Below are 12,660 nucleotides of genomic sequence, written 5' to 3'. Positions count from 1 at the left end.
GTGATGGAATTCAAGCGTGATAGTGTGATTTCTTTATATTTGGCTCGAAAACCACAAATGGCTATCGTTAGAGCACTCCAGCATTTCAATGTGAATAAGTCTTTTGTATCTCATACGATCGCTCGTTACCGTGATATGATGATACTGCTAGCGTAGCCCGACTTGATCGAAACCCGCGTCGCAGAAGCCAAAAAATGGCTCGTGAGCTGAACATATCGCAATATTCCATTCGGCAAATATTAAAAAATAAGTTCGGGGAAAGCCATTGAAATTCCAAAAAGTGGAAGAATTTACACCGCACCACCACAGAAAGAAAATAGACTCAAAAGAGTAGCTTCGTTTGGCCGAAAGTGGTGAACTTTCGAATTTGGTTTTCTCCGTCTTTGATGAGAAAACATTCGTTGTCCTGCAGTTTGTAAACAAACAAAATGATCGTGTAAACTTGCCAATGAGGTCAGCTGAAAATGTACACCTTCGGTTGGCCACCAGAACTCAAGCGCTGGTTATTGTGATGGTGTGGGCCGCCATAACAGTATTAATCGACCGTGGCATCAGAATAAATGCCGAATATTAACGCGAAAATATTCTAGAGGGTGTATTGAAGCCTTGGGCACGCAAAAATTTTGGCCGCAGACCTTGGACATTCCAACAGAACTCAGCACCATCGCACTCAGCACGCCCCACCTAAAAATGCTTACAATATGAGGTCCCTCGCTCCATTTCCAGCGCACAATGTCCACCAAAATCTCCGGATACCAATCCGTGGGGCTATTGTGTCTGGAGTATTTTGGAAAGCAAGGTTGGCACCAAAAAAATATACCAAAGTGCCGATCACCTTAAGCAAGCGCTTCGCCAGAAATGGGCCAAAATGCAGCAGAGCAACTTTTTTACTTTACTTTTTTAAAGATGTCTGTTTTAAACCTGAAGCGGGTCAACAAAGGGTTTTTTGGTCCTTTTTTGAAAATATGGTTAAAAACTCACTTGAAACGGGAATTTATTAATTAGAATTATTAGTCTCTATCTCCCCTAAACGCCAGGAATTGAGGAGACATTTTAAGGTTAAAGCCGTATATTGTGTGAGTTTTGCACAAAATCTCCAACAAAGCTTCATTTTAGAATCCACGTTTATTGGGCCCTGGAAAACAATAAACGCTAAAAGTTTTTCGATTGTGGTAGGTAAAAAAATATCCTTTTAAAAATCCGCTCGTTGGACCTAAAAATGATGCTCTTAAAAATACCTTAAAATATCCATGATTACTAAAGTGTTATCCTTCCAAAAACATATTCTTTGATTGTCCTTAAAATGTCTTTCTCTTAAAAATCTAAGACTATGAGCAAGTTGATCCTTAAAAAATATTCTCTAAAATCAAGGATTATTAGTATGACGATCCTTGAAAATTTTTTTTAGAAACAGTTAAGAAGTCATTTTCATACAATATTTTGTTAAAAAAATACAATCATTGCTTTGCTAATTATTTAAGAGATATTTGAAATAATAATCGTGGGAATTTTAAAAAATTATTTTAAAAATTAACCAATGAAAATAAAAAATACAAACATAAAAAAAATAATAATAAATAAATAAAACTAAACTACTTACGATGTTTCTTTAAGTAAGGAGTCTACAAATGATGCGGGGCTAAATGAAAAAAATATGAAAATAAAAATGAAAAGAAAAAACAAATTATTATTTAAAAATAAAAAATTTAAAGGATATAAAAAATTATAAAAAAGTAATTATTTAAATGAAAAAAATATGAAAATAAAAATGAAAATAAAAAACAAATTATTATTTAAAAATAAAAGACATAAAAAATTATAAAAAAATCATTATTTAATAACGTAAAAATAATAGTGTAAATAAAGGAAAAATTTCCGAAAAATAATAAAAGTACATAATATTTAAATAATGACTTAAAAATAAAAATTAAAAAAAAATATTAATAATTGTTTTCGAGTTTCATTTGTATCAATCTGCTCCTTGGAATCCTGAACATATACTCACGACTGCACAAAACCTCAATCAGCGAGTTATCAATTCAATTTACCTGTAAAATAGATTATAAAAAATAAAATGTTAGGCGTTTTTATAGATATTAACATAAATTAAACGAATTTTAAATAAAAAATATATTATAATATATATTTCTTAAATATGTTATAACATATTTCTAGCTTTCGAGAATATTTACACATTTAATATTTACATTAGGGACATTGCGTTTTTTCTTAATACCAAATTTCAAAAAAAAAAAATTAACATAGGGTACGTTTTGGAAATAGTGATTAATTTACCATTAATACGAGGGAAATATGAAAAGTGAGGACCAACCTCGAATATTTATTTTTTTTATTTATTTTTATTCGTGTATTTATTTACCTTTATGCTAGCTTGTGGTTGTATTCATTTTTTTTCTTTTTCATTAATTAATTAATTATTTTAATTATTTGTTGTTTTTTATTATTTATTTAATTGTATTTATTTATTATTAGTACAGTTCCAATTTGAGTAAAATCCACACTACCACACTGTTATACTCAAAGCAAACCAATTCTCATTCTCTCAGCCACAAAAAAAAAAACACTCTCAGAGAGAGAAAAAAATCCCCCTCCTTTGGAAAAGAAAAATCCCCATTAGTTATTGTTATTATTGACAGATTGATTGATTTAATAACAAAACCACATGATTTATTAACCACCTAGGCAGCAAACAATCAAATCAACAATTCAATTAGCCAATGTGGCACTCAACCGCAATTATTCGATGTGGATTTTGTTTAAAAATAATAACCAACAACAATAAAATAGTTATAATAATTCAATAACAAAGAGTTGACATTTGACTATAAATTACTACAACTCTTCGTTAGTTGCCAGTGGAACCACGTCAGTACGTCAGAGTCGGATACAATTTTAATTAGCCATGAAACTTTCAAATATTATTGCAGTAATTTTCAACATTTTGTTTTTCATGGTTTTGACTATAGCTTCTCCGGTGGAAGCTAATCCTGCGGTGAGGAGACATGATCTGCCAGTTTGCCGTTGTTCGTTGGATGGTCGCGGAAGTGGGGTTCCACCAAATGGTTGCGGCTGTGCGGTATGAAGAGAGATTTTGATTTTTTAAGAAGAGAGTAATTAAAAAAATATATAATTTTCTTTTTAGATAAACTGATATAGTTTTGACTGGAAATCCTGGAGTAAATAGTAATAAAAAGTAAATAATGTATTATGAAAAAATGGAATAAAATGACATTTTAATTTATTCTCAGAAATTCTGTGAATGACCTAATACCTATACCCCTGAAAGGTATCGATGAGCAGACGTAACACACTAAAGTGTGAGATTAATTGAGAGAGTCATGAGAGTCATTTTATAAAAAAAAAAACTAGGAATGGCTACTGAAGACATGTTAAGGAACTTTATATGCAAAAGTCTGTTAAACGTTAGTTCTCTGAAAGACCCATTCTTATTCTTTACTATTGTAGATCATCTAAAAATCTTCTAAGAGCTTTAAAAGCATTTAATTCGTGTTCTATGGAAGAGCTTTACAGTGTCTTTAAGAGAGCTTTAAATGCTCCACTATCTTTAAAAGAGTTTCAAAGTGTCGTATGTATATCTGTGGAAGACCTTTAAACCGCCATACATCTACAGAAAGTTTTTCAACATATAGAAGAGTACTAGGAGCTTTTTCTAATTTTTAGAAGATCTTTGAAAACTCCTCAATCTATGGAAGACCTTTAAAGGCTTTTATATATATATAAAAGAGCCTTGACGACTCTTCTATACATAGATCTCCTCACCTATATATAAAGGCTCTTCTCTCTTGAAAAGATCTTTAAACGTCTACTTATCTATAAAATAGCTTTAATGTCTCGTCGGTATTTGGAAGAGCTTCTATAAACGCCTTTGGAACGGGTCTTCTACTTCTGTCCATCGAAGTCCCCTTAAAGGCTCTTTTGTTCCTAGAGACCTCTTAGTAACATTTCCATTAAAAAAACACTTTTTAAGGCCTGATCTGACTAACACTTAAACAATTTTCTATTCATATATGTCTGGGGGTCTACTTTTTTTTATAGAACCTTTATATATTCTGTGTATAGATGACCTCTAAATAGCGTTTTCTCTATAGAAGTTCTGAAAACGTGTCTTTTGTCCATCGAAGGGCTCTTTTGCTCCTAGAAGACCTCTTAGGGACATTTTGATTCAAACATACATTTGTAGAAGTCATGTATAGGCGACTTCTGTCTATCTGTTCTGCTCTATTCTCTTTTCTTCCTAAAATACCTATTAGGGACATTTCGATTCAGTTATAAATTTTAAGAGCTGTTCAGAACACATAAACAATGTTCTATTCATAGATGTCTAAGAGGCCTATTTTTATAAGATCTCTAAATGTTCTATCCATAGATGTCCTCTAAAGGGGTTTTTTCTATAGACCTTCTGTGAAGGTGTCGTCTGCCCATCGAAGGGCTCTTTTGTTCCTAGAAAATCTCTTAGGGGCATTTTGATTCAAGAATACATTTTAAGGACTTTTCTGACCTCTTCAAACATTTTCTTTTCATAGATGGTTTAAGGGGTCTACTTTTATTATATGACCTTTATGGATGGCCTCTAATTGGGGTTTTTTTCTGTAGAAGTTCGGAAAAGGTGTCTTCTGTCCATCGAAGTGCTCTTAAAGGTTTTTTTGTTCCTAGAAACCCTCTTATGGAGACTTCCATTCAAAAACACGTTTTAAGAGCTGTTCTGACCTATTAAATAATGTTCATATCTGTCTAGGACCTATATATATTCTGTCTATAGATGGCCTCTAAAGGGTTTTATCTCTGTAGAAGTTCAGAAAAGGTGTCTTCTGTGTATCGAAAGGCTCTTCTGTTCCAAGAAGACCTCTTAGCGAAATTTCGATTCAAAAATAACTTTTATGAACTTTTCTGAATCCTTAAACAATTTTCCATCAATAGCTGTCCAAGGAGTCTACTTATTTATAGAACCTGTATCCCAGAGGACTTCAAGAAAAAAATATCTTATGGGATCATTTTTATCAAAGAAGACCTTGCAAACCGGGTTTCTAACCAATACATAATTTAGAAGAAGACGAAGAAAAGAATACCCCATCTACAGGGAACCACAAGAGGTTGATATTAAGATCTTGAATATTTAAAAGGCCTCGTAGGGCCAAAATTTTATTGAAGACCTCTCCGAGGCACTTCAATCCCAGAAATCATTTGTTATGGTCTTCTATTTGTCAAAAGACCTCGAAGGACCAACATTTTAAAGGAGACCTCGCAGATGGACCTCTACACCAAAAATCATTTGTTGCGATCTTCTATTTGTCGAAGGCCTCCCAGATGATATTTTCTTTAAAGAACAGTCCTACATGGATTTTTATTAACCTCGAAGTCATCTTGCGTGGTTTTCTACTTGTAGAATAGAATAAAGAATGGAACATCTCTAAAAAAGCTTTCTATTTTTAGATGACCCACCGATGGTACTCAAAAATACCTTCGAAAACATTTTGGGAAACAAAACGAATTTCTTATCATTGCATAATTCAGAAGAAAAAGAAGAAAGGAATACCCCATATACAAGGAACTACAGGGGTATATTACGATCTTGCATCTTCAAAAGACCTCGAAGGGCCCAAATTCTATTCAAATTCTCCGCTGCACTTAAACCCCAGAAATCCTTTTTTATGGTCTTCTATTTGTCAAAAGACCTTGAAAGGCCAATATTTTATAAGAAGATCTTTGAAAACTCCTCAATCTATGGAAGACCTTTAAAGGCTTTTGTATATATAAAAGAGCCTTGACGACTCTACTATACATAGATCTCCTCACCTATATATAAAGGCTCTTCTCTCTTGAAAAGATCTTTAAACGTCTACTTATCTATAAAATAGCTTTAATGTCTCGTCGGTATTTGGAAGAGCTTCTATAAAAACCTCTTGAACGAGTCTTCTACCTTCTGTCCATCAAAGTCCCCTTAAGAGCTTTTTTTGTTCCTAGAAGACCTAGAAGACGACATTTCCATTAAAAAATACCTTTTAAGGGCTGATCTGACTGACATTTAAACAATTTTCTATTCATATATGTCTGGGGGTCTACTTTTTTTATAGAACCTTTATATATTCTGTCTATAGATAACTTATAAATGGGGTTTTCTCTGTAGAAGTTCTGAAAACGCGTCTTTTGTCTGTCAAAGGGCCCTTTTGTTTCCAAAAGACCTCTTAGGGACATTTTGATTCAAACATACATTTGTAGAAGTCCTGTATAGGCGACTTCTGTCTATCTGTTCTGCTCTGTTCTCTTTTCTTCCTCAAATACCTATTAGGGACATTTCGATTCAGTAATAAATTTTAAGAGCTGTTCAGAACACATAAACAATTTTCTATTCATAGATGTCTAAGAGGCCTATTTTTTAAAAGATTTCTAAATGTTCTGTTCATAGATGACCTCTCAAAGGGTTTTTTCTATAGACCTTTTGTGAAGGTGTTGTCTGTCCATCGAATTGCTCTTTTGTCCTAGAAAATCTCTTAGGGGAATTTTGATTCAAGAATACATTTTAAGGACTTTTATGACCTCTTCAACCATTTTCTTTTCATAGATGTTTAAGGGGTCTAGTTTTTTTTATAGAACCTTTACATATTATATCTAAAGATGGGGTTTTCTCTGTAGAAGTTCAGAAAAGGTGTCTTCTGTCCATCGAAGTCCTCTTAAAAGGTTTCTTGTTCCTAGAAACCCTTTTATAGAGACTTCCATTCAAAACACGTTTTAATGGCTGTTCTGACATCTTAAACAGTTTTCATTGATGTTTAGGACCTCTATATATTCCGTCGATAGATGGCCTCTAAAGAGTTTTTTTTCTGTAGAACTTCTGAAAAAGCGTCGTCTGTCCATCGAAGGGCTCTTTTGTTCCTAGAGGACCTCTCCGCGAAATTTCGATTCAAAAATAACTTTTAAGAACTTTTCTGAGCCCTTAAACAATTTTCTATCCATAGCTGTCTAAAGGGGTCTACTTATTTATAGAACCAGTATCCCAGAGGACTTCCAGAAAGAAAACCTCTTATGGGATTATTTTTATCAAAGAAGACCTTACAAACCGAATTTCCAAGCATTGCATAATTTAGAGGAAGAAGAAAGGAATACCCCATCTACAGGGAACCACAACAGGTTGATATTAAGATCTTGAATATTTAAAAGAACTCGAAGGACCCGAATTCTATTGAAGGCCTCTCCGCTGCAATTCTACAGCAGAAAACTTATTTTTAGGGTCTTCTTTTTGTCGAAAGACCTCGAAGGAACAACATTTTAAAGGAAATCTCGCAGATGGACCTCAAACTAAAAATCATTTGTTGCGATCTTCTATTTGTCGAAGACCTCCTAGATGATCTTTTCTTTAAAGAAGAGTCCTACATGGGTTTTTATTAACCTCGAAGATATCTTGCGTGGTTTTCTACTTGTAGAATAGAATAAAGGAGTTTATACTAATCGAAGATCACTAAAAAAGCTTTCCATTTTTAGATGACCCACCGATGGTACTCAGAAATACATTCGAAAACATTTTGGGAAACAAGCCCAATTTATAATCATTACATAATTCAGAAGAAGAAGAAAAGAATACCCCATCTACAGGGAACCACAGGTTGATATTACGATCTTGAATCTTCAAAAGACCTCGAAGGGCCCAAATTCTATTGAAGACCTCTCCACTGCACCCAGAAATCCTTTTTATGATCTTCTATTTGTCAAAAGACCTCGAAGGGCCAACATTTTATAGGAGACCTCGCAGATGGACCTCAACACCAAAACTTATTTGTTGCGATCTTTTATTTGTCGAAGGCCTCTTAGATGATATTTTCTTTATTGAAGAATACCACCTGTAGAATACCTGATACTGAGATGTTTTCCGAATATAAATATAAATCTTTCAAGAGTCTCAAAAGATCGCCTGCCTACAGAGCCCCTATAAAAGGGGTTTCTACCCATGGAAGATCTCTAAAAAAGCTTTGCATCTTTAGAAGACCCACCGATGGTACTCAGATTTACCTTCGAAAACATTTTGGAGACCCAGGGAACAAATTTGTGATTTTTAAATTAAAATGTCATAAAGGAGCGCTCGAGTTCCGTTCCCATCCTCGGCCTGCATCAAAAGAATATCTATTAAATAATTTTCTATCAAAAATCTAATTGAAGTTAGGTTCTGCGGTGCTTTCCCATTTATAAAAAAAAAGTTATACGACAAATAAAGGGGACTTTTCTTGAGAATATGGAAAAAGTATTCAAATGGCTCTGAGATTTTTATATTAATAGCTTCTAATTTCTTAAAGGCCCTTTATCTGAGGGGTTTTGAACGAAACCCTCTATAGAGCATCTTCTATTGACAGAAGGGCTTATAAAAAATTAATTTGAGGGGTGGAGGCTGGATTTTTTTCAATACTTCTATTTATATTTCCACCTCAGGAAAATATTTTCATTTTTCTATTGTTGTTGCTGCTGTTGTGTTGCCTTCTTGTTTAAAAATATTGCAACAATAGATCAATACAACATATGAAAGCAGTGTCATAATCAAGAGGACTATTTGTATTCATGTCCTCGCATGTAGGCATTTGAAGAGATGGGATTGTTGTTAAGGATACATGTGTATATTTGTGTGCGAATATTAATCCATGTCTGTATATGTGAATGTGCGTAATCCGTTTTTAACTTTACACCACACCATGTGTTAGTGTGTGTGATTGTAGGAATGCTGAAATGTATGTGTGGAATGTCCTAGTTTGGGTCAAGGTTGTTCGATTTTTCGTCTTTCCATGTGTTTACATAAGGAAAAACTAAGCGTACACACACACAGTCAGAAGTACATATATAGACACATAGGCATAGACAAACACACATGCAGGCATAGGGAGGGGGGACGAATGGCAACATGAAAGATTTTATTAAAATAAATATTACAGAGTTATATGAAAAAACTGCAACCAACTTCAGACTGCTGTCATTCCTAAGCCACTCGTCCGACAGCTGTTAAAATTATTCTAGTGACAGGTCAGTATTTTGTTTACACGCGTACCAAAGCAGTTTGGTGAGAATTTTATAGAAAAAAAGTTATTCGTGATGGAATTCAAGCGTGATAGTGTGATTTCTTTATATTTGGCTGGAAAACCACAAGTGGCTATCGTTAGAGCACTCCAGCATTTAAATGTAAATAAATCTTTTGTGTCTCGTACCATCGCTCGTTACCCGACGTCAAGGAAGTGGACGGAATAAAACAACAACATCAGCAGAAATGGTTCGAATTTACTGAAGCGACTTGATCGAAACTAAAAATGGCTCGTGAGCTGAACATATCGCAATATTCCATTCGGCAAATATTGAAAAATGGGCTCGGGGTAAAGCCATTGAAATTCCAAAAAGTGCAAGAACTTATACCGCAGCAGAAAAAAAAACATAGACTCAAAGGAGCTAAAGAGTTGCCCCGCTTGGATGCTTCGCCGAAAGTGGTGAACTGGTTTTTGGTTTTCTCCTCTCCGATGAGAAAACATTCGGTGTCCTGCAGTTTATAAACAAACAAAATGATCGTGTTTACTTGCCAAAGAGGTCAGCTGAAAATGCGCACCTTGGTATTACTTGGCCACCAGAACTCAAGCGCCGGCCATGGTGATGGTGTGCGCCACCATAACAGCCAATGGTTGCTCTCCGCTCGTATTAATCGACCATCAGAATAAATGCCGAATATTATGGCGAAAATATTCTGGAGACTGTATAAAAGCCTTGGGCATGCAAACATTTTGGCCGCAGACCTTGGACATTCCAAGAGGTGGTTGGACATTCAAGAATGGTTACAAAATGTTCCTCGCTTCATTTCCAGCGCACAATGGCCACCAAAATCTCCGGATACCAATCCGTTGGACTATTGTGTCTGGAGTATTTTGGAAAGCAAGGTTGGCACTAAAAAATACCAAAGTTTCGATCACCTCAATCAAGTGCTTTGCCGGAAATGGGCCAAAGTACCGCCGAGCAACATTCGGGCAGCGTGTGACGGTTTCATTGGCCGTTTGAAGGCCATAATTCGTGCCAAAGGTGACCAATTCGAACAAATATAAACTTATTCTAAAATTTGATGTTATTTTCGACTTTTTTTGCTTTCATTCAATGAAATTTAAAAAAAATGTAAAAATTATGCCGTTTGACTTTGTTGCAGATTTTTTATCTCACCCGGTACATGTGTGTGCAAATATATTGAAAATAATTCACAAGTGTAGCAAACGTTTTTAAAGGGAAGGAGGGTTCGGGAATTGTTAGCAATTTTGATTATCGCTTCCATTGGTCAATCAAAAAAGGAACAAGTCCTTAGAAAAATTAAAAATCCAGTCCAATCCATTTTTTTTTCTGGCCCGAATTTGGATGCATTGACGAAGTCTAGCCTATTTATCTACCAATATTTAATATATTCTGCCTGTCGAAGGTACGAAATTCTCTCACCCTAGGTTTTTCAAATCTTTTTTAAATCAATAAATGTTTCTTTTTTCGAAACCCTTTATCGCTTATCCTATATTTACTGGTCCCGTTCTTTTAAATTAAATAATAAACCGCTAATGGCATATGGTTCTCCATATGCCACAAGTTAATAATAAAAATTTATTTTAATAGACGAAAGCCACTATAAAGCCTCATATAAAAATCCAGCAGCATCTCAACATCAGCCATCAGCTTTCATCATCATCACGATCCACAGCTCATAAGTGTTATAATCAAATCCATTAGTTGGGAATAATAAAGGCATCAGCACAAGAGTAACCTATTTCTCCACTTCCAACCCATTCAAGCCGCAACCATTGAGGATGGAATGTATAAAACCTTAACATCCACATCAGTTTCAATTTAATTAACTTTGATTTTATTTTACAAATCTAAATAGAGGAGGAGATGGGGGAGGTGGGAGAAAAGCAGCGGGGAGAGGAGGAATGGGGAAGAGAGGTAAGGCACAGGATGTTAACTCGGATGATATCATAATCTTAAATAGAGATGGCGCCATATAACAGACAATTACTGCTCCACCGTTTGCGTCGTTGCTCTTAAGCTGGGGACTACTCTCAATGTTACACAATATGGTATTGTGTACAGACAAGGATGTGTGTATATGTATTTGTAAACATATCAGAGTGTGTGTGTATGTGTGCGGAAAAATAAATGCAAATCAAATTCAATGTTTTCTGTAGAAATGTAAATATTATGGACTATGTCGTAGGAGTCATCCAAAGAAGGATGTATAAGATCTTTAGGAAGCCACCCTAAAATCTTCTGGGCATACCCCTCCATGCAGGTACGTAACCTTCTTCGAAAACCTTCTTTGGGGAGGCAACTGGGAGAAAAGTAACTTTTCGATGTAAAATGTCAAAAAAAAAATCAGAAAAGTAATCATATCTGAATGTGCTAAGCATAGAATCCCCCCTCCCTACGTACGGCCCAGACATAAAGGAAGACGTTCAAAGGTGTCTGCTACCAATAAAGCCCTCTTAAGGAGCACCTTGTCAGCCAAAAAATTACCAGGTGAAAATGGCACTTTCAAAATTATTCATTTAAACCTCTCATTACCAAATAATGGAATAATGAACTACTTACAAAATAACATCGCTACCTATTACTTGGTATGATAAAAGTAAGTTATGATGTCTTGTATAACTCATTATTTTTTAGCTTACTGGTAATGGAGATGTCTCTATGTCCACACTAAAATAACAGATTGTTATTTCGTTTTGTAAGTAGTTACTGGCGCTAAAATGTCCAAAAGACCTATTACAGGTAATGAGTTTTCCTGCTGGTCTAATTATAGAAAACATTATATGGGGTCTTTTACCTATACCCAGCAAAATTCGGTCTTCACATGTGTCACTTTCAGAAATACTGGTAATGATACCCACCTACCCCATGCATTACCAGTAGGACATAAATAAGGACTACTTCTCTCAGCATTATCAGAAAGCTTAGAAATAATGATTTATTCGTGTAAAATTTACAAGACTAAATAACTCATTTTTATCTTACCGGGTAAGTAGTTACTAGTTAGAAAATTTACTTAATAAACCCATTATTTGGAAATGAGATTTTTTCTTAGGTAAAAGTTTTCCTAGGGGTCCAAAACCCCTAAAGTTCCACAGAAGATATATTAAAGGCTTCTCAGTTAGTTACTAGATACAAAAGATACTAAATAAACCTATTATTTGGTAATGAGATTTATTGCTGGGTAAAAATTTTCTTAAGAGTCCTAAAAGCCCCTAAAGTTCTATAGAAGGTATAGGGAAGGCTTCTCAAATTTTAAGTGCCAATCGAAGAGGTGTCTATTTAAAGAAAGGCTTCCTTTTTATACCCTCCACCATACTATGGAGGGTATATTAATTTTGCCATTCCGTTTGTAATTCCTCGAAATACTCATGCCAGACCCAACAAAGAATATATATTCTTGATCAGCGTAAAATTCTAAGACGATTTAGCCATGTCCGTCTGTCTGTCTGTCCGTCTGTCTGTCTGTCCGTCTGTCTGTCTGTTGTAATTACTCTATCTTTCGAACAAATTGAGATAGAAGGCTAAAATGTATATTTTGCCAGTAGGCAGGTTAAGTTCGTAAATGGGCCATGTAGGTCCAAGTTATCATATAGCCCTCATATA

General features: G+C 34.7%; 1 protein-coding gene and 1 long non-coding RNA gene across 8 annotated transcripts in view; one reads left to right on the top strand and one right to left on the bottom strand.

The window, feature by feature from the left end:
• The window catches only part of LOC101888203 (synapse-associated protein of 47 kDa), a 155,836-nt gene that overhangs the window by 73,851 nt on the left and 69,325 nt on the right, over window positions 1–12,660 (bottom strand). For 6 of the 7 annotated variants that reach the window (XM_059123206.1, XM_059123208.1, XM_059123205.1 and 3 more), the window contains exon 3: window positions 1,601–1,639. The exons of the other annotated variant lie outside the window; for it this stretch is intronic. In XM_059123206.1, the coding sequence (XP_058979189.1) occupies window positions 1,601–1,639 (39 nt within the window). The remainder of the gene's footprint in view (window positions 1–1,600; window positions 1,640–12,660) is intronic. 7 annotated transcript variants of the gene reach the window in all.
• Window positions 2,759–3,272, top strand: LOC131802746 (uncharacterized). The gene is made up of 2 exons (XR_009342357.1): window positions 2,759–3,097; window positions 3,164–3,272. It is a non-coding gene; the product is annotated as an uncharacterized LOC131802746 (long non-coding RNA).

This window comes from Musca domestica, unplaced genomic scaffold (genome assembly GCF_030504385.1).
Source record: "Musca domestica strain aabys unplaced genomic scaffold, Musca_domestica.polishedcontigs.V.1.1 24, whole genome shotgun sequence".
NCBI classification, from domain to species: Eukaryota; Metazoa; Arthropoda; class Insecta; order Diptera; family Muscidae; genus Musca; species Musca domestica.
Note: the sequence above shows the minus strand (reverse complement) of the source record. Positions and strands in the feature narration are given on the sequence as shown.